The 24,187-nt window shown below is 42.2% G+C and overlaps 1 protein-coding gene across 2 annotated transcripts; it reads left to right on the forward strand.

Moving 5' to 3' along the window:
- Window positions 1-3,759: 3,759 nt before the first annotated feature.
- DDX3X (DEAD-box helicase 3 X-linked) lies at window positions 3,760-22,325 on the forward strand. Of its 2 annotated transcripts, none has more exons than XM_080362910.1 (17): window positions 3,760-3,995; window positions 6,531-6,588; window positions 7,590-7,640; window positions 12,763-12,886; window positions 14,077-14,217; window positions 14,302-14,401; window positions 14,980-15,115; window positions 15,551-15,636; window positions 16,260-16,358; window positions 16,434-16,594; window positions 16,794-16,938; window positions 17,054-17,198; window positions 17,521-17,702; window positions 17,793-17,910; window positions 18,353-18,509; window positions 19,338-19,462; window positions 19,797-22,325. In XM_080362910.1, the coding sequence occupies exons 1-17, from the start codon at window positions 3,951-3,953 to the stop codon at window positions 19,877-19,879; spliced, it is 1,956 nt and encodes a 651-aa protein (XP_080219036.1). In that variant the 5' UTR covers window positions 3,760-3,950; the 3' UTR covers window positions 19,880-22,325. The 2 variants fall into 2 exon arrangements, with proteins under 2 accessions (XP_080219036.1, XP_080219035.1); XM_080362909.1 differs by having other exon boundaries at window positions 3,763-3,995; window positions 19,335-19,462.
- The last annotated feature ends 1,862 nt before the right edge of the window (window positions 22,326-24,187 follow it).

Below are 24,187 nucleotides of genomic sequence, written 5' to 3' on the forward strand. Positions count from 1 at the left end.
GGACAGCCAAGGGGACACCTTGAGGAGAGGAACAAATGGGAAGTGCTGGGAACTGCCTACAGAGAAATGCCTGAAGAACAACAGCCTCCCAAACGTAAGGACCTTTGGAAGGCCATCCATTGCAACAGGCCTGGTTGTGTTTTGAAGCTAAAAGAAGGGTGTCAGCTTTAAAAAATGCTTTTTCTGTTTATTCTGCCACATGAATTGCTCTAACATAGATTATTTTAAAACTCAGACATTGGTCCAAAGAGTTTTGTAGTCACTGTTGTAGAGAAACGCAGACTTTATAGTGAAGGCTTCACTAAGAGTATATCAATGGTTGCATGTGGTTCTTCATGTTATTCCTCCAAATCTGTAAGGCTCTGCCTTTTGATGCCTAAAAATGTCTCCTGAAATTTGGGAAATTATCAGATGCAGCATTTGAAAATTGTGCTGTTACAGACACAACTGTGATATTACTGAGATATACACTGTTGACTAAAGACTGCTTCTCGGTCTCTTTGTTAGTTAGTGGCTGAACAACACTAACTTTATATTTTTTATTCCCCTGCCAGCTTGCAATATGGAAGACTCACAAAAATATGGTATGTGGTCTTAGTCTCATAGCTAGCTTGGTAGAACAAGAAACAAGTTTTCAGTACTGCAACCTGAAAATTATATCCATGGTAGCATTTATTTTTTATCACACTGTGGATTTCAGGGCCTAAGTCTTGAGTTGCCTTACCATTAGTAAAATAACTCCTTCCCTTAGAAGTAAGCTCATAGTTCTGTAAGATGGGAAATCTGCTTGTTTAGCTGATTTCATATGACCTATAGCTGATACCATATGACCTATTGACAGTCTCAAAACAGATAAGAAAACTCATGTATACGAGACCAGCACCTATCAGGTTTGGGTAAAAATATTCTAAGAGACAGCTACAACTTCATAAACAGTGTTGACTTTACAACCCACACTGTTTGGTGGCAATCGGGGATACTGCTTTCCTAAAGCACAGCAACAATCTTCTCAGTACTTTGAAAGCAGGCTGTATCTCTAGCTATTTTGAGGCTAACAGTGTAGCCTTTCAGAACTCCAACCAGATGAGGCTATGCAGGTGAGGAAATAGCAACTCTGGGAATCCTGATAGCATTTAAGAACAGAGTTTCCAAGCAACCAGCACTGTCAGGTTTTAAGCAGTTGTTTTGGGTCTATCAGCAAAAACTTACTGAGTTTAACAGACAGGGAGCAGGATTTGTGAAGACTCCAGTGCTGACTTAATGCTTGACTCAAGTACTCATTAGCTGCTCAACTTCCTCCAGCAAATTGTCTCTGAGTCAACTGCAAGAGAATAAAAAGTGAAACTGAGAATATACGGTCCTGCCTCATGCAGACGCTAAGTTAATAGCAAAGGGAAAACTGACTTCCCTAAGCAACAGGAGTGCTTGTGTGCCTGCAGCAGAAGACTCCAACCTTCTAATTTGCTCTGCCTTGGGTGAAGTGTGTGGAAGCATGCTGCCAGCATGACACAGTATGACATACACAGGCCCCTCTACTAACCTGCTGTGGAGGCCAGTGGACCTACCTGCTTTCCTGACTGCAGGACTAGGAATTAAATCACTGCAACACTTCTAAAAGCTGTACAGTGAAGAAGGATTAATTGTCATTTTCTAGTGCATATGAATCATAGCAAACAATGCTCTTGTTTACAAAAGCATTGCAGACATTGTAGGGAGGTAAACATCACAGAATTGTTTAGAGTTTAGAATTGTCTGCAAAGTTGTAAGAACAAAAGGGATTAAAAGATTTATTTGAAACTTTTCTTTAAAAAAAACCGACAAAATTTGGGCCTAAGTCCAGTAGCAGCTTTTTGTTAAAATATAGATTTTTTTTTCTTTCTTGCTGAACACACCTGCAAGCATTTAAACAATACAAATAGGTGCACCTGGAGAAGAAATACTAGTATAAACCTTTAACTCCAGAGCTGTAGCTGCCTAAGGAAGCATTATGGAAGACCAAAGTGGAAGAATGGTAAATGTTTTGTTTAAGGACAGGGCCTGCCCTGTACAGAACTGGCTGGTTTGCCTGTGTGAAGGAGTATGTGTTGCTCATTTAAGGATTTGTTTGTGAGTGTTTAAAAGGGGCTTAATTTCTGGAATGGAAGGACTTTAGCTCCAAGGCTCCAACTTTAAGGGTAGCTATGTGAATTAACTCTGTGTTCAGGAAAAAAAAAAAACAAACTAGGTAGAGGTAGCTGTTTTTAAGTGTGAGTACTGTGGAAAAGTTTTGTTTTGCTTTTAAATGCCACAGTGAATCCAGCCATGCTTTTAGAGTGTGACTCTTCCTTATACTTTCTCCTTGGAAGAGGTAGGAGCCTAAGGAGGGAAATGGAGGAGTAATTGCTATGTGTGGATCAAGGACAACCAAATCCCATGTTCTTTTCCTTGTGACTTAGTAGCCTCAGAGACATCCTGACTCTGTAACTATGTTTGTCAGTACTTTTACTGACCCAAATTCAAGGAAATGGCTCTAGTGTTGTTTTGGTTTGGTTTTTTTCTGTGTTAGCAGGCTCTGGTGTGAAGGCAGAGCTTTGCGGGTGTTTCTCTTTTTGAAAAGTGATGGGTAGCTTAATGCTCCTTATTTGACCAGCATTTTACAGACTAACAGTAAACTTGCGTTTACTTGATACTTAATAAGCCCAAGGTGGGGCTTTTTTATGGATATAAAGGAATGGCTTAGTAAAACTGTCACTACAGGGAAAAAAAGGGGTTGACACCTGGCATCTCAATAGATTTGATGGCTGAAGAAGGTTTTTGGGAAAGATGAACGTCTGTAACAGTGTTGACCACTAATGCAAGTGTGTTGGGGTGAGCATTGCATAGCCCCGCGGGCACAGCCAGTGCCACGAGTGTGTCCCCCTCTGCGTTGAGAGCAGCTGAGCTGTTAAGTCTGGAGCAGGTGAAAAGGGGTGGCTTGGCAAGGGTGAAGTTACATGGCCTCTCAAGAACCACAGAGCTGCTTGTGCCGGGCTGCACCTTAGTGCCCACAAAGGGAAGGAACCCGAACTCCAGCCCCACGAAGACACGATGAAGGGAGTGGGGGGAAGGCAAAAGCAGGAGGCTGCTGAATCCACAGCTGAAGCAACCCCTCCCCCGCCGACCATGGTTCCAGCTCCTGCTTAAGGTGACACTCAAGCCGGGCCAGCCCCGCAGCACGCCACTATTAGCGCCTTCCTCCCTCTCTCACTGCGCTCGAACCCCTGGCAGCGAGCTCACCGCGCCTCCATTAAGACCTACGCCACTGTAAGAGGGAAGCGCACAAGATGGCGCCGGGCGCCGGCCGGGCCGCCCACGTGACCCAGAATCCGACTCCTTCTAGAGACATCTCGGCCGCGCGCGCGCCGGGGCGCTCTCGCGAGCACGCCGAACAAAAGGAGACCGTGAGGTGGGGTGCGTGGGGGGGGGGTGCCCTGATCTCGCGAGATCTTGTGGTCTTGCTCCCCCGGGAGCGGAGAGGGCCGCCTTGTGGGGCGGGGGGGGAGTGGAGCCAGTGGAGCCCAGGAGACCCAGCGGGTGCCGCTCGGGCCCGACGCCCGAAGTCTCGCGACAGTTCCGAAGCTGCCTTCGCTGAGGGCTGAGCTGCGAAGGCCGGCACAGATCTCGCGATAGCTCGCTCTCTTCCCTTCCCCTCCCCTCCCCCGCTCTGGCGCAGCGCGGTCAGTTCCTCTCGCGATAGCGCTGGGCGGGAGGAGGGGGAAGGGAGCGTCCGGGCAGGGGCGGTAGCGTGCGCACTGAAGTCAGCGCGCGCCGGCGGGGGGGCGGGGACTATATAAAGGCCGGGGCCGAGGCGTGGGGGGGGCTCAGTCAGGAAAGCTATTCGTGCTGGGCGAACGGCAGTCGCGGCGAGTTCCTAGCCGGGCGAATCTGAATTTCTCGAGGCGGAGCGGGACACCCCGAGACGATCTCTCGTTATGAGTCATGTGGCGGTGGAAAATGCCCTCAGTCTAGACCAGCAGGTGAGGGATGGGTCCCGGAATGCGGGCGGAGGAGAGACGGTGCGGGAGGCCGCTCCGTTAACCGGAGGGTAGGGGCGGACGGCGTGGGAGGAGATGCGCGGGGGCGGCTGCGAGTGCGTGGGGCAAGGATGGGGAGAGGGCCGGTTGAGATTCCCGGCCTGGGACTTGTTTGGTTCCCCGGCGGCTGCGTCGTGATTTCCTCCTTTATCCCCGTCGCGGTTTTTCGCCGGCAACCCCGCCCTTCCCCCTCTCCGTTTCCCTTCCGTTCCGACTCCGCCGGTTTGTGGCGTAATCGGTTGTTGCGCACTTTCCGCCGTGCGGCGGTTCCGCGCCGGGTTTCCTCCCGCGGGGGCGCGCCATCCCTGCGGCGGGGAGGGGTGGGGGTGGGGGGATAGCGCGGGAAGGACGGGACCACCGCTGCCGCCCGGGCGGCCGAACCGGGATCTGCGCCTGCTCCTCCGGCCTCCTCGCCACGCTCCAGGCCCGGCTTTTGTGTGGCGACGATGGTAACGTTGGGTGTTGGGACCCCTGGCGGCGGCGGCGGGGAACGGCCGCGCGCGGAGGAGGGGGAGAGGAGGCGGAGGGAGCCGGGGGTGGGTGGGGGGAGGAGGGAGAAAGGCACGATAAATGGCAGCCATTGTGCCTCTGAGGGGGCGAGGCGGGGAATGTGGGAGGACGACGCTTTGTGTTGGCGCCCCCTTCCCCGGGGAAGAGGCTAGGGGAGGGGGCGCTGGCGGCTGCCGCCTTTGTTCGAGCTGCGTCAGCGGAGCCCGGCAGCGGCGTTTCCCGCTCTTGGCTCCGGTGCCGCTGGGCCTCAGTGACGCAGTTGGGCCTGGACGAGGAGCGCTTCAGCCGGCGTGTGTCCGGACGGCTCCCGGGCTCGCGTTCTTGTTGTTCTTCCTCCCTCCCCCCCCCCCTTTTCCTCCTGCGTCTTCACTCTTCCCCCCCCCCGCTGGGCGGAGTCAAGGCGCCGGTCCCTGCAGGGGATAGTTATCTAATCCTGGGGGAAGGGGATTGCGGGAAGGGACCTCAAAGGTTGTAGCGAGGTCCAGGGCTGCCAGCTGGCGTGGCAGCCCGCGTCCTCGGCGGCCCGTAGACTTCGGCCGGCCCGCTGCTTTGCCAGGCTCCGGCGAAGTAGGTCAGGGAACCGCTCCCCTCCCCCACCCACCACCGCTTCTCCCCCCCCCCCCCCCTCCCCGCCCGCAAAAGATAGCACGTGACGGGTGCCGGCTGCCGGATTAGCTGGGCGGCTGCGGCTGCTCCCTGCTGCGCCGAAAATCCCAACCCGCAGTGCCGGCTGCACCGCCGCACTGAGATGGCGGCCGCGCCGGCCTTCGTCGCTGCGCCATCTCCGGATTTGGGCAAGTGTTGCCCCCCACGGTAGAGACAGTGGGGGTCCAGCGTGAGATTTATGCAGCACTTATGTTGACTGCCCATGGAGAGGCACTTTTACCTAGTAGATAAGTCTTCGTTGTTTACTGTTCAAATAAAAACAAGTCTTGTGTTGATGCTTGCATCGACTGAAGAGATCAGATTTTAAGTAGTAGCTTTAAAGAAAAAGATACGAGGCCTGATATGGGAAAGTATTTCAGAAATCTACATGTCTTAAATGGCAGTGTGCACAACTGAACATCTGAAAGGACAGTGCATTGAGATCTTTGAATTGATTTGGGTCATATTGGAAAACATTTTTGTGCAGTTGGTCCTGCATATAATTTAATTGTATTTAAACATATCTTATTTTCTCAAGAAAAGTTCTTAATCTTGTCCTGTAGACAAACAACTATACTAAGCTGGTGCTTCAGCTTAGTGTGTTGTCCACTGTCTTCTGCTGAAATGAGTCCATATGATAGTTGACCTAAAACATTTGGGTTATGTGTTAGTAGTGCCCGAACTGAAACACCTTTTGGTAGATCTTAGTGTGAGACTGAAGGCTGCAAATTAAGTTTTAGAAAAGCAAACAAACAAAAAAATCTATTTGCCCAAGTAAGTGTAGGAAGAAGTTACCTGATGATGTGTGAACAGTAGCTGCCTCAAGCATGAAGAATATAATGTGTCAGTGGTGTTAATGCAGTCTAAAGAAACAGCTTGGTCTCTGCAAGTGAAGTGCCCCGCTGAATTGGAATTATTTGGGTTGTAGTCTCTGTAGACCTTAACAAAAAATTGCCATTGATCTGACTGGGAATGCATTTGAATGGGCTGCAAGACTGTTAAAAATAGCTGTTAAGCCTGCATTTAGTGTGTGAAGCAGAAATCTGTGGTATTTGATTTGGTGGGTGTAAAGTACTCTTCTGGCCCTGCTGCCTGTATGATGCATGTTTATTGGTGAATAGGAAGACACTTCAAGATGGTATGGCCTTGAGTACTAGAGTTTTGGTGGTTCTCCTATAAACAAATGTTCTTGCTATAAACAAACATCACTCCAGCAATAACTTGCCAGGATAGTGCTTGATCTTGATCGGCAAAAGGGCTTTTTTGTATCTTAGAATAAATTAATAATATAACATGTTGATACTTGCTTTATTTTTTTCCTAGTTTTCTGGTCTAGACTTGAATTCCTCAGACTCTCAAAGTGAAGGAAGCTCTTCAAGCAGTAAGTACATGCAAGTTCTCAATCTTACAGAGTTCAGAAATAGGGGTTTTGTAGCTGTGAAAAGTAATTTCTGAAGCAGAAACTTGAAGAGGTTGATGGGGAAGTTGAGGAGGTTACTAGTTATGCCTACTTTGAAAATGCCATATACTTTAGATAGGAGCACTTAATTTAGAAGTAGCATGGCATGCATAAATTTAAGTACTTAACTAACTTGAGAGAACTTAGTGTTCTAATTTTGTGTCTAGATTTTCTGTTGCCTGTAGTCAGACAACTTAGGCTGCTGATTGTAGTAGCAGTATGATGATGTGTTTTCTCTAAACATCCAGCTAGAGTTGAAATGTTTGGAGGTAAAACTTTTAACAGTTAACTGTACTAATTCTAATTCATTGAATGGAAACTGCATTCTCTTAACATGCAAGGCCTAAATACATTAGGAAAAGGGGAATCTTTCAGGAATTCACATTGAGCTTGTGCCTGGTATGTTCTGATTAATGTTGCTTAGCAGACAGGTGCTTCTGGATTGTAAATGAAGAATTGTATTCAGAGGCAATTACATGTGGGTTCTGGTTTGATCTGAGCTGAACTGATAGGGGTGGTTGAATTTAAGAAGGAAAAATACTGGCAGTAATAATACAGTGAATGCTAGTACTTGAAAGACCCTGAAAATCCTAAGTGGCTCAAATATCTGGCACCAGGTTAAGCCTTAATGAGTTCTAGGAAGACCGGCTTTCGTCACAGACACTAACATCCATAGATGGCATGTATGACTTGGTCAAAGAAATAGCAAGACATCTGTGCCTTTGGGGATGAAAGAAAGGCAGCTGTTTAAATAAGTATACGAGAACTTAATCTTCACTGCCTCAGTCCTCTGAGAGAAGGATTTAAGAGCTGTATTAAAGGACTTTTGTTTAAAGACATCGTAAGAGATCTCAAAGCTTGTGAAGAAAATAATTTTTTTCTAACACTACCTCACTACCTTTTTTTTTTTTTTTGTCCTTTAGAAGGCAGATACATTCCTCCTCACTTGCGCAACAGGGAAGCTTCAAAACAGGGTATGTATAAGAAATACAGTGGCAACGGTTGTAACTGGTTCTTGGCCTCCTTCTGAGTCTCAAGGAACAGACTCTTAAAGGCTTTCATAGTACTGTTAGAGGTGGTTGTACAGACCCCTTGACTATTCTGTGCAAAACACTGCAACTTCTAGTGTGCTATTCTTTGTTCCTCTACCAGGTGATATTCTAAACTCAAGTTCAACATCTGACTGACAAAATACCTTCCATGTCTCATTAAGCAGTTAACTGTGACTGAAGCAAGATGAAGTCTCCCATCTTAATTTGACTAGCACTGTAATCTTGAGAATCGGTATTCGTGGATTTTGGGAGTAGTGTTTTTGTTAGTGACTGCGATGTGGAACTTAGAATTCAACAATCGTTTTGGTTGGAAGAGACCCTCAAGATTGAGTCCAACTGAACTTACAGTAACCAGTTTTTTAATATGAGCAAATAGCACAGTTTCACTTTGTAGATGAATGTTTTCCACAACTGACTCTTAAGTAGGGAGCATGAGAAACAAAACAGATTGTCATTGTTTAGTTTTTTATAGTTTTTATGGAAGTCCATAAGAGTATTTGCAGAAGGAAATGCATAATCCTGGTGCATGAAACATGAAATACATGATGGATATAAATCATAGGGTTACACAGGGGTTTTGTGCTGAGAAATGGCCTTTATATCCTGCACCTGTTTTTCTAAACAAAATGTGATAAAAACCTTTCTGGAGTTTTTCAGTGAAGTGAATCATGACCTTTATTTGTAAGATGGAGATTGCAGATGCTGCTGTATGTTTTATTGTGTCTAATGGCTTCTTTACTTAAAAAGAGAAAACATTTCCTCTAACACGTACTGGAATGGAGGAACTAAAATGCTATGCTACAACTTAAGGAGTTGAAGTTTCATACTATTGGAGGACTTGAATCTCATTTCTTTCTAAAGCAGTGACTTTCACAGATTCTGTTTTCAATACTGTAAGAAGACTCCATTAGGAGTGGGTGGGAGGAGAATATTAAAATTGTTGCTGATATGTCATAGTGCTTTTGTGTTATGTACTTTTAAATATGATTAGATAAAAAAAAAGTGTTCCACCCTAGTTCTGTGTCATTTGAAGAAACAAATCAGTCTGATTTGTCTTGTCTTTTCATGTGTCCAAACTATTGTGGTGTATCTGTTTGCTGCCTTTTTTTTTTCCCTTCCCCTAAAGAAAGCATAGTGTAAAGCACCAAAGGATGAACAGCCTGTTAGGAGAGCTGAATGTTTTGGGGAAAGCAGAGCAACTGGTGGGCAGCTCAGTGCTCTTGACAGTCTCCTTAGCCTCAAATGTTGAGCAGTCTTTCAAGAAATCAACTAGCCAAATGTGGGAGAAGTGTGCAGGTTTCACAAAAGCAGGAAAGAACTTGGCTTGTGGACACTTGCTGTTTGTAGATTTCCTTTCCCTATATAGTAATTTATAACAAACTACAGTGCAATCTTTGGGGATATTTGATATGAAGGGATACTTAGTCTTAAAGTTGGCTTCATATTATGACCTGTTGCATCTAGGACTGTCACTGTCTGCAAGATAGAATTCAAACATGAAAATGTGCGTGCAATGATGTATGACTTTCTGGAGGCTTCAAGCATCACCTTGCAAAAAGGTAAACAAGTCATGAAACTTAAGCCTGACACATGACTTGTTCAGTTAATAGAACATAGGCTGCCAACTTCCCTTGGTAAACCTAAGCTTTCAGAACTTCCTTTTAGCTTGGTTGAGTCTTGTATCACCAGACTCATAGCTCCCTGTGACAAAGTTTATAACTGCTAAATGAAAAAGCTACTGTTGCAGGTCAGGCCCCCAACTGAGAAAGTGGATATTGTCAGTACAGCGATGTAAAGCTGAGCTATTTTATAGGATTATTTGAAGTCTGTTAACACAGTTGTGCTTTGATAAAAGTAATGTTTGTTTCTGTTATTTACAACTAGATTAATGTTTGCTTCTTTGGCTGTATTAAAGCTATTCTGTATATTGTCTGTTCCTTGGAATCTTCAGCAACAGATTTTTTTCAAAGTGTACATGTTAGCAAGCAACAGACAAAAGAGACCTTGGATGACAGTGGCATTTGACCATATAACAAAACTCTTGAGCAGCTTTACAAGTGTAGTAACCTGATAAAATTTCCACTGATGTAAAAATCAGATTATGTGGTAGGACTGTATTTCAGTAATCCAGTGCAGTTGTCTTGCTCACGTACCAGGACCTTGTGGACTTCTGTGAAAGCATTAATTAGCTTACTGCATTCAGAAACTTTCAAAAAGAAAAAATTCTTTTTTTTCTCCTGTGTGTTTTTCCATTAGGTATCATCTAGAAAAAAGTAGTGTATAGTTTTTAACTTGGGGTTCTCTCCTTCCAGTTTATGATTGTATAGTAATTCATAGACATTGTTAAAGTTGTGCAATGGACTTACTGACAGCTAAGTAAGAAATTGCTTAAGGCAGTGGACTTAATTTAAAAATAGCTGTTCTTTTTGTTCCTGAAGAACTGAGCATCTTAATATCGACAGAGGGAGCATGCTAAGGGATCTGGAACAGTAATGTTTAAAACTCCTACAGTGTTTTCTTAAGCTTACTCATTCCATACACCTGTAGATCTGTCCTTATTATAATACTAATGTGTTTGTTTTGCATGTGGGAACAAAACAGTACAGAACTGCAGGAAATAAGAAAATGCGTAAAAATATGTCCTTAGGTTACTTAATGGCGATTCTGTTTTTCATCTTTTCAAGTTGCAGTAAATGGAGCTCAGTATGTAGGGCTGCCTGGTCTGAAGTGTGCTTGACCTAATAACGCCAAAGCTTGTTGTCATGTCCTGGAAGCTGCTCTTGGATATTTAAAGGCTAGTCTGATCTATACTAGACCAAAGAGTAGATTTTAGAACTTAAGGGTCTTTTCCAACCTAAAGGATTCTGTGGTTTTTAACTATTTTCCGTGTATTTAAAAATCTGATGATTACTGCTGCATGTGGGAGCTTTTCAAGGAAGCCAACAAGGATTGGTGTTAGAGCATTATAAAATGTAAGTTAAAATGCCGATTCAGGAGAAGCATTGACAGTTCTACCACTCTTCATAGGTGCAAGGAGTACAAAATTGTTCTGGAAGTTCAGACATCAGCCTTTGAGAAATATGTGTGGGATGGAATCTATACACGTTTTTACAAAATAAAGCTTTGGTGTTTTAAGGGATTTCCTAATAACTATTGCATTGTCCCATGATTATTCACTTCAGATAAGTCAATGTGATCCTCTATGGGTTGTGTCACTGACTTTGATTTTCATTTGCCTTGTGTTCTAAATCATGATGATGTCTTCTGCTAGCTGGTTACTTATAATTGACTTTTGTGGGCTATGCATTTGTTAAAAACTTGGTTTAGAAGATGCACTACCTTAAAAAAACATGGCAGGGTACCAGCTTCAGAAACTACTGTAGTGACAAGCTAGATGAGTAAGCTATTTGAAGTATAAAATTTTTACTCCTTTCTGGAACTTTTCAGAATTGGTAGATAATCTTAATCTAGTGCAGAGTCAGCTGCACTGATGAGGGGCAATATCTATCTGAAGATGGCTCTGTCAGTACCGCTGCTGTTAGATCTTGGCAGGATGACATAACCCAGTATCTGTAGTGTGGTTTGAAAGCTACTCATACTGAAATCTGGGGTTAGATGACTTCTAAACAAGCTACAAATAACTTTCTCATTAATTAATGAAGTGGTTATGATATTCCTGATCTTTTGTCATCTGTCTGTGTGAAGTTAATTTATCCTTAAGGGCTAAAGTTAGTTAAAGCACTTGGGAGGTCTTGAAGCAAACCATAATTCTGTGTGCTAATAAACTTCATGTATTATTTTATTGTTTGTTTTGGTTAGCCAGACCAAATGAGTTCTAGTTACCATACTGGGTTTTAAAGTTCCCTCATGACTTGCACATGTTTAGATTTTGGATTCTGGGGAGTAGAATTTCTTACTTTAAAAAAGGGTTTGAGAGGAGGGGAATGGTGCTCTCCAGAGGACATCTAACAAGGGAGGCTGATTGTTGTAGCAAAGCATTTTCAGAGTGATATGGCCTATAACAACAGTTTTGTTTCTCAGTTGCCTTTTTTTTTTTTTTTTTCCTCTTCCTAGTGCATAGATTTTGACTGAGTTTGTGCTGTGGAGCTGGCAAAAACATGCTCACCAATAGGAGTGACTTTATTTATGTAGTTATTTCACTTGTTCTCTGCCAGAATCCCATGGCTGAGACTCTGGTTGGGTCATACTTTAAACTTGTGAAGGTTGGAACTAAATGAAAACTTTAAAGTTCATAGGCTAGTACCAAAGCAGTGTTGTACCAAGGCACTGTTTATTGCTCTGTGTTTCTGCCTACCTCCCAGGCCCTGGTAGCTGAACAAAAATAAGGCTTTTTACTTTATAGTGTTGGCAAGATTATTTACTTCCTATTCAATTGGTCCTTTTTCTTGGATTTAACATATCTAAGTAGGCACATACATGTATGTAGGTGTAAAAGGGCTGTTGAGAAAATGTAACTGATTCTGAAGAGTTTCGTATGCCTTATTTCTGCATGGTGCTGTTAATTTGTATTAGTTGTGTCGATCAGATTGTTCTATTTACTTGCAGTATGACAAGACATTTTTACTTCCACATGGATTTCTAATGCAAGAGCTAATACCATTTATTAAACTGCACTGGAGGCTTCATTAAACTTAAAAAAAATCCAATGCATCATCAAGGATTTGTGTGAAATTAAAGGGATAATGTAAACTGGAGTTGACAACACTAAGTGTCTTAATGTTTCTTCTGGCACTGGTCTTTCTATAGTAGGCCAGGTAAATATTAGCACCAAGGCAAGTGCAGCGTTTTTAAAAAAGAATGTGCTTGTACGTTAGTTGAGGGATTTCAGCAAGTTTGATGGGCAATGGGAAATGTTTAGTCCCTGTCTGAGTGAGTCTTAAATCTCTACATCTTCCATTCTTGATGAACTGCCTGCTTTTCAATCCTGTAGACCTTCCAGGGAAGACTTCCTGGACAGCACTTAGGTTTTTCTTGTAAAAGCCTAGACCATGCAGTGTATGGCTGAAATATTGTTCTCTTCTAGGTTTTGATAGTGGTGGCTGGAGTTCTAGCAGAGACAAGGATGCATACAGCAGCTTTGGTGCACGATCTGATCGTGGACCAAAACCAAGTTTCTTTGACCGTGGAAATGGATCCCGAGGAGGAAGGCAAGTACTTATTTGGCTGGGTGGTATGTACAAAGTATGTCTCAGTTCTAGTAGTGCACCTGTAACCTATGTTAAAATTGGAGTTCTAGGTATGAACAACAGGAGAGGATAGGAGGAACCTGGGAGGGGAGGAGTGAGAGAGAGAGAACCTTACTTCTAAAGCTACACAAGTTCAAGGATGGGAGACATGCATGTGTTGAAAAATGTGCCCTTTAGTCTGCCACCAGCCACTCACTGCAGCTGTAATGACTTGCTGACTTAAAGTATTTCAGTCCTAGGTGGGTGGCTGCTTTCAGAAAAATCATGAAGAACTGTTGGGAGCACATGAAATATGTCAAATCGGATTTATTTTTTTAAAATTTCAATATTTTTTCTGTTTTAAAAGTGTAGTTAATAAAACTGGGTGAGACTCTTGCAGGTTCTCTGCCTTACTTGATCAGTCTTACACACATCATGCGTTGTATGCACAAGTGTGGTGAGAGTGACCTTTATCGACTAGTAAAGCTGACGCTAGTCCTGTGTCCAGACTTTTCTCAAACATGATTTACCAGACCAAAAACTAAACAGTTGAGGTAAGGACTTCTTCCACCTTCTTTCCAAGTCAGTAATACAGGTGAGCTCCCTCTTTATAAATAATAATAATGTGACATATAATTGAGGTATTCAGTTTGGTCACATGTGTAGTGGGGGAGTAGGGGAACAAATGACAGCACTTGAGGGTTTTGTTTGGACTTGGAGATCTTTGTAAAATGAGGCACAGAGAAAGGGGGGAGTACTAAACAATTTGCCTAGGAGGTTTAAGTAGAGCTCCTTAGAAAAAAATGTCAAAGACTGAGCAACTTAAATTGTAGCTCTGCTGGAAGGTGACTGGCTCTCTACATTCGTTACACTTGACCAAATAAAATCTTGATGCAAGGTTCAGTGTGTTAAGCTGAACCAGGCTGCTAAATTGTGACAAACTCTCCTGTCTATACCGTGGAAGAACATGATCTAGTGTGATGGCTGGGACTAAACTCACTTCAATTGGTAGGTCAAGAAGCAAGTGCAGATAATCTAATGTCTTGAATTCTTCTACAGTTGTATGTGTAATACACAGCACGCATGCTGCTAGATTATTATAGCTTTACTGTTGCATGTAAAAAGAATCCTGTTGCCCAGGAGTGGCGGCCTGATACTTTTGCTGTATTTAGATATGAAGAGCGTGGCAGAGGTGGCGACTATGATAGGAGTGGCTTTGGTAGATTTGACCGTGGTGGGAATAGCCGCTGGTCTGACAAATCAGATGAAGATGACTGGTCAAAGCCTCTTCCCCCAAGTGAACGCCTGGAACAGTAAGTAATGGCATAGCATAAATTCACATCATGGGGTCAGTTGATAAATCCAGCAAGTAAAATGCTTATTTATTCCATTTTTAGGGAGCTCTTTTCAGGAAGCAATACTGGCATTAACTTTGAGAAATATGATGACATTCCTGTTGAAGCAACAGGCAGCAACTGTCCTCCACATATTGAAAGTGTAAGTTGTTTGTGTGTGTTTGTTTTAAATCTGTTTTGGTGATGTATCTAATAGTGACTTGTTTTGCCTGTGAAACTTGGTGTCATGCTGTCTTAAGTTTAGGGAGGAAAGGAAACACTCTTGCCTCTCTACAGCTGAGCTGTTTTGCAGAGGAGGGTTGCATGTGATGAACTAAGACATGGGAGAAGTTGTGTGAGCTTGTTCAGTTAACACCTGTAGCTCATTTAACTATGTGGCTTGTCTTTAAACTTGGAAAGAAGTGCTTGGAGGTACTGGTTTGTTGGAGCAACTGCTTGAGCATAGGCATTGTGTCATGCTAAGCATAGTATGCTAGTGTGTATAGTCTGTGCTTCAGGCTTGACTGGCTTTTTAAGAATCACTTGTGTGAGTGGACTGAGTAGATATCAGACTCCTGGTAACTAGCTCCTGAGTATCTGTAGAGTTAATAGGCTAGTTATATAGGAAGAGATGAAACAAAAGCTATTTTACCTGTGACTTCTTAGACTGAATGGTATGTTCCATGGTGGCTGAAGGGAAGGATTCCCTTCTGACTCGCTTGAAACTTAAATTTCTTGCAGTTCAGTGATGTTGACATGGGAGAAATTATTATGGGAAACATTGAGCTCACACGTTACACACGTCCTACTCCAGTCCAGAAGCATGCAATACCTATTATTAAAGAAAAGAGAGACTTGATGGCCTGTGCTCAGACAGGTAAGTTAGTAAATGTTTACTGCTTAGTCTGTCTCAATAGGAGTAGGGTCTTGTATTCCTCAAGCTGCTGCTAAGAGGTCTGTAAGGTAGTACAACTTCCTGTTCAGTGTATACTGAAATACATGCAATTTTGAAAATTAATGAACATTAGAGTCTTGCCACCACTTTAGATGTGGCTTTAGTGGATTTAATGTGTCCTCAGAAATATTCAGGGCTTAAATTATATTCACTTCAGGGTTTTGTGGTGCTTAGTGATAAATCTTCCATAGATAACCTCTACTGGCCAAGGAGTGCACTCCAGTGGCATAGGTAGTATGTGTATATACTAGTGCAGATGTTACTGGGAGTATGCTGGTGATACAGGATTAGTGCTGTAGTTGACAGTACGGTACTTTTGAAAATAACTGTTAATAATACTGTATTGTGTCCTAATAGGGTCTGGGAAAACGGCTGCGTTTCTTCTGCCAATACTGAGCCAGATCTATGCAGATGGCCCTGGTGATGCATTGAGAGCTATGAGGGCAAGTATTCAAATACCCAGTCCTGGGAAAGCAATGACCAGTGTGTATTCTTGCACTGTATGCTGATTTCTGTTACTGAACGTAATAGTTGGGCTTAAATGTTACTGTTATTTTGGGTATGACAGACAAGCTTCTCAACTTCTGGAAGACTTCAGCTATTTCCCTTGAAAAATACAGGCTGTAGGACATTTTTTTCCTATCAAAACAATTGATACACATAACTGTTGAGAGAAGAGATTGTTTTCAAGTGGCTTTTGTTGTTGTATAAGCTTTAAAGACACATCCCTTGCTACAAAAAAGCTACTTGGTTACATATGTGTATGTTGTAGTGATGTTAGGAAGTAACAGTTCTTACGACTTATTTCTTTGCTGCATAAGTTATGGATGACAGTGTAGGTTATAGACTGAGGTTGTACAGCTGTTAACGTATTAACCAACAGCTGAATCTTGGGTACTCTGGTGCAGTAGAGTCTTGAGATGCAGCGCTTAAAACAAGATGGCTCTCAGCCATGTTTTCTTTCTTGCTAAGACAGACTCGGTGACTTGTTTTCAATATTGTATAAAGTATCTGTTAGAATCGTCCTTGTATTTATGTACTCATTCAAAATACTGTTTTTCTTCAGGAGAACGGAAGGTATGGGCGCCGTAAGCAATACCCAATCTCACTGGTCTTGGCTCCCACCAGAGAATTGGCTGTGCAGATCTATGAGGAAGCCAGAAAGGTATATCTAGGAGTTCATAATTATAAAATAGCTTAGGTATGTTTTTTCTTGAAGCTAATTTACTTTGTCTTGTAGTTTGCATACCGTTCCAGAGTTCGTCCCTGTGTTGTGTATGGTGGTGCAGACATTGGTCAGCAGATTCGTGACTTGGAACGTGGATGTCACTTGCTTGTAGCAACTCCAGGACGGCTGGTTGATATGATGGAGAGGGGAAAGATTGGACTGGATTTCTGCAAGTAAGTAAAGTGTTTTTATCAATATGGTAATGACTTGAGAGCTGTGCCTTCTAAAGTGAGATCTAGAGTTAATGGCACTTAAGTTCTAGCTTTCAAACTGTGTGAACATCTAGTGGAGAACTTGTAGTCTAGTGTCTGTGCTGATGTACAGCTTAAATAAAAGAGCTCTGAAGAATAACCTTTCTTTATTGCTGTTTAGGTACCTGGTGCTTGATGAAGCTGACAGAATGCTTGATATGGGGTTTGAACCTCAAATTCGTCGAATTGTTGAACAAGATACTATGCCACCAAAGGGGGTTCGTCATACCATGATGTTCAGTGCTACTTTCCCCAAGGAAATCCAGGTACTTTACAGAAGTTCAAATATATTAACAGTTTATAGGCCTAAATTGCATCTGTAGAATGGGAAAAAAAAAAAGTACTGTTCTGATATTTCTTTTATTTTCTTCCATTTTTTAGATGCTTGCTCGTGACTTCCTTGATGAATATATCTTTCTGGCTGTTGGCAGAGTAGGTTCTACTTCTGAGAATATCACACAGAAAGTAGTATGGGTGGAAGAGTTAGACAAACGATCATTTCTGCTTGACCTGCTAAATGCCACAGGTAAAGACCAGTTTCAGATAAAGCAAATAAGGCAAAATTCAGATGAGGCAGATCTAATCATTCTAGTAATAAGTACTTGTATGGAGTGGGTGAATTAAATGGTATTTCCTTAATGTGCAGTGAATGCATTCCACTGACAAAGTGTCAGGTTTAAGTTGATGTAAGTTCTTCTTGTAATATAAAATGGGAAGTTTCCAGTGTCTTCAGATTAGAATAAGCAAGAGCAGAAGACTTAAATTGCCTTTACCAAGTGTTGTAGCCAAGTAAATGTCAGTGCAGTTTTTTTTTTTTTTCTGCTAACCTATGCTTTAATTACTACTAGGCAAGGATTCTTTGACTCTGGTGTTCGTGGAAACTAAAAAGGGTGCAGATGCTCTTGAGGACTTCCTGTACCATGAGGGATATGCCTGTACAAGTATACATGGAGATCGCTCTCAAAGAGACAGAGAAGAAGCGCTGCACCAGTTCCGTTCGGGCAAGAGCCCAATTCTTGTTGCCACAGCAGTAAGTGAAATCTGTAAAGTTTGAGGCATTAAGCATATTACTTGGTCTGTGGAATTCTACTGAGATTTGGTTCAATCCTTTAACCCCTAGGTAGCAGCAAGAGGACTGGATATCTCAAATGTAAAGCATGTCATAAACTTCGACTTGCCAAGTGATATTGAAGAGTATGTACACCGTATTGGTCGTACAGGCCGTGTAGGAAACCTTGGTAAGTATCTAGGATGTTTTGTAGACATTATTTCGTACCCAAGTTGATACAAAATACAGTAATGACTGAGTAGCAAATTGCAACTAAGTACTTGAGGGAAGCCTGTGTGGTGCCCCTGTGACCAGAAGCTTGTTCACTGCTGTCCAGTCAGTGTGGAAGGTAACGCATTTCTTTCGCTAGTGCTTGTGTTGCTATTATAAAGCTCTCATACCACATGTAAGCTTGGTATGATTTTGTCTGTCAGTAAAAAGCCAGAGCTTTTTTCTTACTAGCTGTGGTGGAGTAGTGATATTAAACAGCTTTCTGGTTGAGGTAATTCTAGTGTTCTCAAGCTTGGCTATAAGGAAAACGATCTTGTGTCTGTCACAGCTGCAAGTGGAGTGGGTTTAAGTACTGTAATGTATTTGCTTTGTGTGGGGCTAAAACTGAATATTTACTCTAGGTCTTGCCACCTCATTCTTCAATGAGAGAAACATGAACATTACCAAGGACTTGCTTGATCTTCTTGTTGAGGCTAAGCAAGAAGTACCATCTTGGCTGGAAAACATGGCTTACGAACAGCATCACAAAGGAGGTGGCAGCCGTGGGAGGTCTAAGAGGTAATGGTCACAGCTTTGGTTAAAGGTATACTTAATCCATTGTTAGAGGCAGTTCTGTGACTTGCTTTCACTCCATAAATAGACAAACTAGCACAGTATAAACTGTGAGGTGCATCAGAAAGTGAGTTTAGTGTCTGTTCTAGCTTGTCATAAGGCAGTTAACCCATAAGACTTTTCTACTCTTAAACAGCTAGATACAGCCACAATAGAATGACATCTAGCAAAAATTAATTTAGAACTCTATGAAAGCACTTAAACGCTGGAAACTCATACCTATGTGTGCCAGAGATGTACCTTAAGCAACTGTTTTGGTGTTTAGGAGCAGGTAACACATGGCTGCTGACAAAACAGGAAAGGTATGAGACTTGAACTGCAGGTGTGAGGCCACTTGTAGAATGGTTTTGCTATGTAAACCTAAAATACTTTATAAACTGGTAATACAAAGTGATGTTTAATGGCTTAAAGGGGTGGGAGGAGAAAAAAGCCTGCCTTGTAGTGTGATTAACATGATATGGTCACATTAATTGTAGTTTAGTGTGTGGGTTTTTTTTTTTTCCTTCAGAAGTATGCTAGATAAAGTAATTCTTAGGGTGTTGTTGAACTTGCCATGCCACACTGCTTGAATAGTAAACTTCATTGAATACTAAATTTTCCTTCGCTATCTTGAATGCCCTTTCCAGATAGCATTGGGATGCTTGTAAAGTGTGCTGCACTCAACACTTTCACTAGTTCAGAAGCCAAGTTGAAGAAATTTGGTGCTTGAATCTCAATGTCTGCCGTGCTTAAAACCACTGACTGAACTGTTTGTTTTCTTTCTCTATACAGCAGTAGATTCAGTGGAGGATTTGGTGCCAGAGACTACCGAACAAGTAGTGGTTCTGGCAGCAGTAGCTTTAGTAGCAGTCGATCAACCAGCAGCCGCAGTGGAGGAAGTGGCAGCAGAGGATTTGGAGGTAAGAAAAACTGGACAGGCAGTGCTGGCAAATACAAATCCAGATCTAAAATGCTTGCTATAATAAAACTTGTGAGGTCAGCTGGTGCTTGTTATGGAAAGTCTCAGCATCCTTCTTGAGTCTAGGCTACCTCTCTTGTGGATTAGTTTGTTGCTATTTATCTTTTCCAGAATTTCAGTTTCATCTGTTGTGTGCATTTGAGAGTGCTTTTGGATGGGTTTCCTTTAATAGACAGTAGATGGATGTCTTGTATGTGCCTGGGGCTATTTTCTTGTTGTGCAGGTTCAAGTCTTTAGTGGGTTAATTAAGCATGACTTTCTTTTGCCTTTTGTAGGTGGTGGTTATGGAGGCTTCTACAACAGTGATGGCTATGGAGGAAACTATAACTCCCAGGGGGTTGACTGGTGGGGCAACTGAATCTGCTTGTGGCAGATATCCTACCAAAAAAGCTAATATGGAAACCACATGTAACTTAGCCAGACTATACCTTGTGTAGCTTCAAGAACTCGCAGTACATTACCAGCTGTGATTCTCCACTGAAATTTTTTTTAAGGGAGCTCAAGGTCACAAGATGGAAACAAAGGAACAAGTAGCCCTATCTCGAAGGTGGTTTTGAAGACTCTATTGCTGTAGTCAGGATTAACTCCCCTCCCACCCATCCCCACCCAGAAACTGCATTTATAATTTTGTGACTGAGGATCATTTGTTTGTTAATGTACTGTGCCTTTAACTTTAGACAACTTTTATTTTGATGTCCTGTTGGCTCAGTAATGCTCAAGATATCAATTGTTTTGACAAAATAAAAATTACTGAACTTGGGCTAAAATCAAACCTTGGCACACAGGTGTGATACAACTTAAACAGGAATCACTGATGCATCCATAATATTACAAAGAAACTTATGCGGTAGCCTGCATTAGGGCTTTTGGTATTTGCAGATTTGAAAAATAAAACATCTTGAAGCATATCAATGCAATTAGTTTCTAATGTGGCAAAACTGTACTAAGTTAAAGTTCTGATTTGCTCACTCTATCCTGGATAGGTACTTAGAACCTGATAGCCTTTAATAAGCCATTCCAGTCATGATGAGATGATGTATGGATACATGCATACATTAAAAGCACTGTTTTTGAAGTTAATGCAAGTAAATACAGCAATTCCTTTTTCAATATTTAGGCAGATCATTAATGTGAGCTAGCCAAATGTGGGCAGAACATTACAGGGAACGTTTAAAGGTCTGATAACTTGAAATAGTTTCTAGGAGAATTCATCTATTTAGACTTTTTAAAATGCCTGCCATATGAAATTGAAATGGTAGAATGGCTGACCATGGCAGTGATTGGTCCTCCTTAAGGGCCTGACTGAATTTTTGGTCTAATAACGCATGCTAGTGTTGATGTTTTTTGGTCAAGAGGGTATGAACGGGAAGAATTATGCAGCAGGCTTTATTTTAATGCAGATTCACATTACTCTGTTCAAGCTGCGTGGAGATGTTAAACTGGCTTACTGTAGACTTTGTAAAACGGCTCCAGAAGAGTAACAAACAAATGTGAGATCACAGAGGTTGGAAATGTACATAAACTGCACAAGGTTTCAATTCTGCTATTAAAGTGCAGTTTTAGTCAGTTTTAGTTGCATAGGTTTCCATTGTATTTATAGTCTGTTTATGCTAAATCTGGCCAAAGATAAGTATTGTCCACCAGAAAAATGCCTCTGCCACTTGGAATTTCTGTGCTAACTTTGTGGCCAGACCAGTTAACAACTAATCTACAGTGGCATAGGAAAAAGGCAAAAATCTCCTAAAGTGCAATAGATTTTTTCAAGTGTATTGTGCCTTGTTCTAAAACTTTTATTAAGTAGGTGCACTTGACAGTATTGAGGTCATTTGTTATGGTGCTATTTCAAGTCTAGGTTTAGGCCCTTGTACATTTTGCCCATAACTTTTTACAAAATACTTCTTTTATTGCACATTCAGAGAATTTTATATATGTCTTGTGTGCGTGTCCTTAACTTCCAATCTTATTTTGTCTCTTGGAGATTGAACGCAGCTTGTTTAAGGAGAAGGAAATAGATTCTAAAACTTATTTGGGACCATGGGAATGATAGCTGGGAAGAAAACTATTTGCACACGACAGATTTCTAGATACTTTTTGCTGCTAGTTTTGTGTAATATTTATTGAACATTTTTGACAAATATTTATTTTTGTAAGCCTAAAAGTGATTCTTTGAAAGTTTAAAGAAACTTGACCAAAAGACAGTACAAAAACACTGGCACTTGAATGTTGAATGTCACCGTATGCGTGAAATTATATATTTCGGGGTAGTGTGAGCTTTTAATGTTTAAGTCATATTAAACTCTTAAGTCAAATTAAGCAGACCCGGCATTGGCAGTGTAGCCATAACTTTATGATAGTAAAACAAAAATTGGCAACTTAAAATTAAACATGCCAAGGTTTTGATACACTTGTCTTAAGATATTAATGAAACACTTCTAAACACTGATGTGAAGTGTCCAGATTCTCAGATGTTTGTTGCGTGAGTTTTGTTTAGTTGTGTGGTTATTTTTTTTTTTTTTTTCAGTGAATGTCTGGCACATTGCAATCCTCAAACATGTGGTTATCTTTGTTGTATTGGCATAATCAGTGACTTGTGCATTTTAGCAAGTTTTCTCAGCCAGCAATATTTTCAGTTCAGATACACGGATTCAAAACATTATGCAAGAATGGATTTAAACTTGCTGAATGTGAAAATTGAACTTCAAGTCACTGTAGGTTTAGAATTGCTTATTGTATTAGTTTAGATGCTAGCACTGCATGTGCTGTGCATATTCTTGATTTTATTAAAATAAAAAAGTTGAACTGCACAGTCTTTTCATTTGTGAAGCGTCACTCCTCTGGTTTATGAGATCTGTAGCCCAAGTAGTCTCATTCACATGCAATTCTGGAAGCAGGTCAATCTAGTATGGGACACATCAGTGTGCTTATAAATGCCAGCTGGGCTCAGGGCAATAACTGTAGCAACCTGTATGAGTTTACTAGAGAAGCTAGCAAAGCAGATGTGGGACAGATAGGGAGACAATCTCGTTTGCTTTTTTCCTTATAGGTGCCAAGTTTCACTGTAACAACATAATTAAAATATATTGAGCTCACACGTGGGCTTGATTCCTCAGCCATATAATGTCAGGGACCTCATCTCACAGTTGTGCCTCTGGATTTAGCAAAGATGCTGTGCAGTAAACAGCTTTAATTTTGATGTGTTACTTGATGTGTTCCTAGGCAGCTTCACTGAAAACAAGTATGCAATTCTGTGGGAAAAGTGCAGTACAATACTCTCTTCCCTCTCCTCCAAAAAAAAGCGTGCACCTTCTCCCCTTCAGTTAGCAAATGCATACCCCCATTCCAGTTTTGACTGTCTTCTAAAATGTACGATATGGTATTGAGCTCTAATTAATTAGACTAGAATTGAGGTTAAGTACTGGGAATATCCAAGGGGGTACAGTGAAAAGAATATGTTCAGATGTTTCCAGTCTTACCTGAAACTAGGCAGAAGCCTTGTGATTTAGAAGGAACCTAGATTTAAAGTTCTGTGCTGAGATGGCTGTAGAAACTGGTGAATTCTGGTGAGTAAGGGAGAGGGGAGAAAGGAATGCCTGGGAACTTGTGATGCACGGAAGCGTGCTGCAGGCACCAGTAAAGGTGTGATGTGGAATTGTAGTCCAGGATCCATATGTAGTGCTCAATCTGTAAGTGGAATCTCTTCTGCTTTATATACCACTGATGAGTAATGTGTATGGGTTTTGAAGAACCATGGAAAGGAAGAGATGATCAGCATGCTTACCAGGATAGCATGCTGGAAGATCTGCTTTGAGCACACTGAGTGTGGACCACACTAAATTTACCTGCTTTAGAGTTGCACTACTTATCAACTTCATCCTGCAGGGCTTTGTGTTGTCATGCTATGTCCCTGGATGTGCAACATGCACTCAAGTATCTTCCAAAAGCTCTGGCCTGGCAGCTCCCCATCTGCATCCCCACAGTATATAATGTAATTAAAGTTGTAGAAATGCAGAATTACAGCTAGGAGGTACACCAAGTAAGTGTTGTGTGCTGTGGAGGTGGCCTGTGGGATGTGGAAGTCAAGCCTTAAGCATAAAGGTTTGCATGCAATGCTTGAGCGTGAGGTTTGTTCCTGGCGAAGGCTGTTGCAGAATGTGCAGGCTTGGTGGAAGTCATTGGGCAGCTGAAACAAACACAGTGAAGCAGCTCTAGGCCTGACCTGTGAGCAATGTACTCAGGACCAGGAACTGTAAAGGTATGGAATGGTTAGTGTAAAGCAAAGGGAGCTCAGAGTACAAAGTGAGTGAAAACCAAAGGAGGAAGTCTAGAGCTAATGCTCGGGAAGATGCTCCTCATTGAAGCCAGAGGAAGCAATTTACCTCTGGTGGTAGGAGTTTGAAACCAGGCGACTGGGGAAATCACAGGTCTGAGGATTGTTTGGACACTTAAGGTACCGTGGCTGGAGAGGCACAGGGCATGTTCCCACAGAGGTGGGTGTTTGTGCTTCAGTAGTTCTTGGCATACTGGGCAGCGTAACTTTTCCCATGATAAACTGGAAAAGGCTTGGGAATGGGTTGGGAAAACATAAATTGTAAGGTAAAGGCCTGTGAAGTGAAATGGTGGACTTGATTACTGATTTGTCTTTGTGAAGCTGGTCTTTGAAATGTGG

Source organism: Nesoenas mayeri, assembly GCF_963082525.1.
Source record: "Nesoenas mayeri genome assembly, chromosome: 1".
Lineage (NCBI taxonomy): Eukaryota > Metazoa > Chordata > Aves > Columbiformes > Columbidae > Nesoenas > Nesoenas mayeri.

Coding starts and splice junctions, on each gene's coding strand:
- DDX3X (XM_080362909.1), top strand. CDS start 3,951: ATGAGTCATGTGGCGGTGGAAAATGCCCTCAGTCTAGACCAGCAG. Junction 14,218..14,301: donor CCAAGTGAACGCCTGGAACA/GTAAGTAATGGC, acceptor TTCCATTTTTAG/GGAGCTCTTTTCAGGAAGCA. Junction 17,703..17,792: donor CAATTCTTGTTGCCACAGCA/GTAAGTGAAATC, acceptor TTTAACCCCTAG/GTAGCAGCAAGAGGACTGGA.